This window comes from Tachyglossus aculeatus, chromosome X2 (assembly GCF_015852505.1).
Source record: "Tachyglossus aculeatus isolate mTacAcu1 chromosome X2, mTacAcu1.pri, whole genome shotgun sequence".
Classification (NCBI taxonomy): domain Eukaryota; kingdom Metazoa; phylum Chordata; class Mammalia; order Monotremata; family Tachyglossidae; genus Tachyglossus; species Tachyglossus aculeatus.
The window spans coordinates 134,777-140,411 of record NC_052100.1 but is presented as its reverse complement, the minus strand read 5'-3'; the positions used below and the strand labels follow the sequence as shown (position 1 = coordinate 140,411).

Here is a 5,635-nt window from a genome sequence, read left to right as displayed (position 1 = left end):
CCCAGCCTGAGGTGGCAGCAGCCCGGGCTGGGGAGCCCCCTACCAGCCCCCTCCCATCCCCGCTGGCCATCAGGCCTCCAGCTCCTCCCGGACCTGGATGCGCAGAGGGCAGAGGCGCAGGGGCTCAGGGGCGGCGAGGGCACAGGTGCCACCTAGGTAGAAGTAGGGCCGGACAGGCCCAAAGCTGGCATGGAAGGTATAAAGGTGGCGGCGGCGCTCGGCGTCATAGAAGGACAGCTCCCCATCCTCACACTCCAGCTCCACGCGCAGGCGACGAGGGAGCTGCAGGCACAGCGGCGAGGCGGCCGCTGGCTCCGATGCCACCAGCTGGTCTCCCTCCAGGCCTCGGGCCCGTGCCACAAACCAGAAGCCAGCGCGGGCGTCGTGGGCGGTGCTCTGCAGGGGTCTGGCTCCTGGGACGGCCCGCGTCACGCCCACCCGCCAGCTGGGCAGGGTGCCCACCTCCACTTCCCAGGTGTGGGCACCATGCGCAAGGACACGGGAGCCTAGCAGGCATGGGGCGGAGGAGAAGCGTTCCGGGTTCTCGACGGGCACGCGATAGCCCTGGTTGGTGACAGCGGTGAGGCTGTCGGACACGGACAGCCAACCGCCGGCCGTGTTGGGGTCAAAGCTGAAGGGGACTGGGGGTAGGAGAGAAGGGAGAGGCCCACGGCCCAGTCAGCCCACCTCTCCCGGGGCAGAGGGGACAGAAAGGGGCAGTACTTCACCCCCGACCCTTCGTGTCAGCTTTTTCTTTTTTTTAATTTTATATTTGTTAAGCACTTCTCTGTACCAGGCACTGTTCTAAGCGTTGGGGGAAGAGACAAAGAAATCGGGTTGGACACAGTCCATGTCCCACATGGGACTCACAGTCCTAAACCTCATTTTATAGATGAAGTCACTGAAGCACAGAGAAGTGAAGTGACTTGCCCAAGGTCATACAGCAGACAAGTGGCGGAACCAGGATTAGAACCCAGCTCCTTCAGACTCCCAAGCCTGTGCTCCATCCACTAGGACAAGCTGCTCCCAGCAGTCAGCAAGGCTGGGACTACTCTGGGGCTGAGGACAGGAGAGGGGTGCAGTTCTGTGGTCAGAATAGCCTGAGTGGGCTGAGTTGCTGCCCTCCCCTCATCCTTTTCTTCTTGGGACCAGCAGGACATCCCGTTTCCCCTTCCCTCTAGATCCCTGAAGAATCCTCACTGGGCTGGGGGGCGGAGGGACCGGATGCGGGTAGGGGACAAGGTCTCCATCTCCCTCTCTCCCACCCGGCCACCACCCCGTCCTCCCTCACCTGCTTCCACGATGTTCAGCATCTTTTTCCAGACACGGAACTGCAGTGAGTCCAGGGCTTGGCTGAGATCAATGAGCAAGCCCGGCTGGACGGGCTCGGGCTCCGCAGTGCAGGTGAGCCTGGAGGCCAGGGGTAGCCAGTCTCAGGGGCCACACTGGATGCCAGGTGCTTGGGGACCCAGGGCCCCACAAGGAAAGGGACTCCTGCCCCCACTCCCGTCCTGGGGGCCCCAAGCGAACACTCCCACCCCCATCCTGGCGATCATTACCCACCTGCGCTTGCGGCTCTTGTGTTTCTGAAAAGAGAGAAAACACAGGTGGCTGGAATTGCCTCGGGCTCCAGTCCATTACCCGTCATGGCCCTGCCTTCCACCCCCATAGACTCCCGGGGACCTGGGCCTGGGATGGGGGTGGCCTGGGCCTGGCCGTTACTCTCCCTTTGCCCCAAACCCCCAGCCTGGGAGTGGATTGGGAAGGAGCTTGGGGATGGGCGGGGAGCAGGAGTTCTCCACTGATTCTGTGATCTCAAGCTTTACAGGGTTCACTGACCCCCCGTCTGTGGGGACTCTGGAAGGGCCAGGGCCAGAACCAGCAAGTGTGTGTGTATGTGTGTGTGTGAGGGGGGAGGGTTCATATTTAGCCAGGGACTCTTCCCCCTCCCAGTCCGGATACTAGCTCCAACAGACGGACCCCGGCCGTGTACCATGAGGAACGAGACATCATCTTCCCCCATCTCTGCCTGCAGCCGCTTGATCTCCAGGGCCACGGCCTCGGCCTCCTCCTCCAGCTGTTTGATCTTCTCCTCTGCCCGGTGCTGTTTCTGGGCCTTCTCCTCCGCCACAGCTGCCAGCGCCGCCTGCTCCTCCAGCCCCAGGAACTCCCGCAGCTTCTCAAACTCCTGCCGGATCCGGTCCTCCAGCCAGGCTGCCTCCACCTGGGGACCAGGCCAAGCCAGGGGTCACGGTGTCACGCGGCGGCCGAGGGGCACGGGATGAGGGGGCCGGGGCCGAGGGTATCGGGAGGGTGGGGGCACAGGGGCGAGGTGTGGCTGAGGCGGGGATCATGGCAGGGGGCCAAATTTTCCTTCTGGAGCCGCTGCCCCCTCCTCAGACCAAGAGGTGACCGTGAGGCCAGCCGACCCTCCCATCCTAAGTCCCAACGGCCGGACCCTGACCTGGTTGTGCTTGACGATGGACTCGTAGGAGCGCCGGACAGTCCGGAACTCTTTGACCTTCTCCCTCAGGCAGTGCTCCATGTTCCGGCACTTGGCCTGGAATTGGGGGAGGAAGCGTCATCAGGACACGGCGTTGGGGAGGTGGGGGTGGGGATCTCTAGGGAGGGACTTCAGGAGGCAGCCGGCCATCTCTGTCCGGGGCCCTGGAGTCCCACTGCCGCTCCCCTCGGCCATCAGAAGGTCCAGTCCTGCTGTCTTCTTGGCCCCTCCCTTCCCCTGGTCAAGGTGGGTTGGGGGCAGGTCAGAGAAAGCAGCGTAGCTTAGTGAAAAGAGTATGGGTTTGGGAGTCAGAGGACGTGGGTTCTAATTGTGCTCCACCACTTCTCTGCTGTTTGACCTTGGGCAAGCCACTTAACTTATCTGTGCCTCAGTTACCTCCTCTGTAAAATGGGGATTAAAACTGTGAGCCCCCGGGGACAACCTAAGATTAACTTCCATCTACCCCAGCGCTTAGAACAGTGCTCGGCATACAGTAAGTGCTTAACAAATACCATAATACTAATAATACTAATAATGGCATTTATTAAGCGCTTACTATGTGCCAAACACTGTTCTAAGCGCTGGGGAGGTTACAAGGTGATCAGGTTGTCCCACAGAGGGCTCCCAGTCTTCATCCCCATTTTACAGATGAGGTAACTGAAGCACAGAGAAGTGAAGGGACTTGCCCAAAGTCACACAGCTGACAATTGGCGGGGCCGGGATTTGAACCCATGACCTCTGACTCCAAAGCCCGTGCTCTTTCCACTGCGCCATGCTGCTTCTCACCATCATCATCAGCATCATAATTATTATTAGAAAGGTGAAAAGGAAGGCTGGCCAGACCCAGGTGAGACCCAGCTCAGACACGTGTGTGTCCGCTGAGGCGCACCGACTGTCTCTCAGGGGTGCCAGGTGGTCCCAGAAGGAGAATCGGGCAGAGGGACCCAGGGGGCCCCTCCCCTGCCCCCCCCCCCCCACTTCTGTGGCCTTCCCAGCTACTTCCCCTACAGATGCAGTTGCCGTTACTGCTGCTGAGCCTGTGGCCTTCCCAGCTACTTCCCCTACAGATTCAGCTGCTGTTACTGCTGCTGAGCCTGTGGCCGGGAGGATGCCCTTGTGCAGCCTCTCAGCCGGACCCAATTCACAGTCCCGTCCCCACCCAGGAGGGGACATCTAGAGAACCAGCAAAGAGGGGGTCCGAGGCTGGACAGAGGCCGGACGGAGACGGCCACGGGCGCTGCTCCCCCCGCCCCACCCTCACAACGAGGCCAACCCCGCCTCATCCCCCCGGAAGGTGGGAATCCAGAAGTCCCGGAAGCCATTGATGGGGACCCTCAAACTTGGGACCACCTGGTCAGATCGTGCCACGAACACCCCCTCCCCTTCCTCTGGAGCCCCGGGGTCCCCGGGCACCAGGCCCGGGACAAGCCCCGCCTCCAAGCAGCGGAGGCCAGCGGCCCGCCCCAGCCTCCTCCCGTTGGGCGCCCTCAGCGCCGGCTTAAACTTGCCCCTACCCTCACTCACTCGCGCGGCTCTCACGTGTTCACCGCGTATGCATGCGTGCGTACCCACCCCGGGGAGACGCGACGAGACGAGTTCGGGCCTAGGAGGAGCCGCCCCTCTGCCTTCAGGCCCTTCCCCACTTCCTGCCAACTGGCGGCAGCGTGAACAGGCCCCTATTCCCGCAGAGTCCCGGCCCTGCCTCTCTGCCTTCGTGTCAGACAGCAGTGCCCCTGGGCAACCGGGGGTCCGGGGCATCGCGACCGTGCCTTCCCTCTCCGGCCCAGCCCCGAGAGCAGCGGAACCGGGATCTGAGCCCCCGCGGGCGGGGGGAGGGCAGGCTGGCGAGGAAGGGTTCTAGCGGCTCCCAATCCCCTCTCTGGGCAGCTCCCACGGCCGGGCCGCTGCCGCTTCTCGCGCTCACTCTGTCCTGCCTCCGCTGGGAGCGGCCTGGCACCAGCTCACTGGCCCACATTTTGCCTACGGAGCGCCGAGGTGGGGAGCAGAAACTTTGGGCCGTGCCCCTCACGCGGCCCAAACCCCTGTGCCCTGCCCCAGGGGAGAGGAGGGGGTGGAAGAGAAGGGCGGGGCTGAAGATGGGCCGAGCCCAGGCCTGACACTCTGGGGAGCCAGCCAGACTCTCCCTTCGCTCCCTCCCCCGGCCCTGCCCTGGGCCTTAGGTTTCGGATATGCTGGGTGGGCCCTTGCTGCTTAGAGAAACAGCGTGGCTCAGCGGAAAGAGCCCGGGCTTTGGAGTCGGAGGTCATGGGTTGGAATCCCGGCTCCGCCACATGTCTGCTGTGTGACCTTGGGCAAGTCACTTAACTTCTCGGAGCCTCAGTTACCTCATCTGCAAAATGGGGATGATGACTGTGAGCCCCACGCGGGACAATCTGATCACCTTGTATCCCCCCAGCGCTTAGAACAGTGCTTTGCACATAGTAAGCGCTTAACAGATGCCACCATTGTTATTATTAGGACGGGTGGTCGCTGCCGCCCCCCTCAGTGCCGGGCCCCCTGTCCACGCTGCCTCTTGAAGAGCTCCCTCCCCCCACGCCCAGGCCTCCGGAAGCCCCTTCCCTTATCCCGTCCGTGCCCCGCCCCGCGGGGATTCCCGCTCCCTCACCCGGTAGTCTCTGGCCGTGCCCTCCACGGGCTGCAGTCGGTGTCCCCGGTGGCGCGGATCCCCCTGGCAGGCGCAGCACAGCAGCTCCTTGTCGTCCAGGCAGAAGACGCTGAGCGGCGCTCGGTGCAGGCGGCAGAGGCCGGAGTGGCGGCGGGACCCTGTCCCGGCCCCGGTCCCGGCCCCGGCCCTCCTCGCCCCCTCCGCCTCCTGGCTCAGCAGCTTGTCCACCAGGTTGTTGAGCGTGTGGTTGGGGCGCAGGCCGGCCGGGGAGGCGCGCTCCTTGCACACGGGGCAGGCGGGAGGCCCCCGCAGCGCCCAGCAGCGGCTCACGCAACCGCGGCAGAAGTTGTGGCCGCAGCGCAGGGTCACGGCGTCCCGGAACGGGTCGTAGCAGATGGCACACAGCAGCTCCTCCTTCAGGGCGGCCGAGGCGGCCGGCGACGGGCAGGGCGGCGCGGGGGACCCGGGCTCCAAGTCCATCTCCGCTTCCGTCCGGCCCGGCCCGG

General features: G+C 63.9%; 1 protein-coding gene across 1 annotated transcript; it reads right to left on the bottom strand.

The window, feature by feature from the left end:
- Positions 1-5,635, bottom strand: TRIM35 (tripartite motif containing 35). The gene is made up of 6 exons (XM_038771041.1): positions 5,130-5,635; positions 2,465-2,560; positions 1,994-2,224; positions 1,564-1,586; positions 1,292-1,410; positions 1-641 (listed from the first exon to the last, which is right to left on the bottom strand). Exons 1-6 carry the CDS (start codon positions 5,607-5,609, stop codon positions 70-72), a joined length of 1,521 nt encoding a protein of 506 aa, XP_038626969.1. The 5' UTR covers positions 5,610-5,635; the 3' UTR covers positions 1-69.

Bases quoted from the DNA above. Each gene is read 5' to 3' on its own strand.
- TRIM35 (XM_038771041.1), bottom strand. From the start codon at position 5,609: ATGGACTTGGAGCCCGGGTCCCCCGCGCCGCCCTGCCCGTCGCCGGCC. The intron at 2,561-5,129 runs GTGAGGGAGCGG...CCCCAATTCCAG, and splicing joins GCACGGCCAGAGACTACCGG to GCCAAGTGCCGGAACATGGA. The intron at 642-1,291 runs GTGAGGGAGGAC...TCCTACCCCCAG, and splicing joins GCTGAACATCGTGGAAGCAG to TCCCCTTCAGCTTTGACCCC.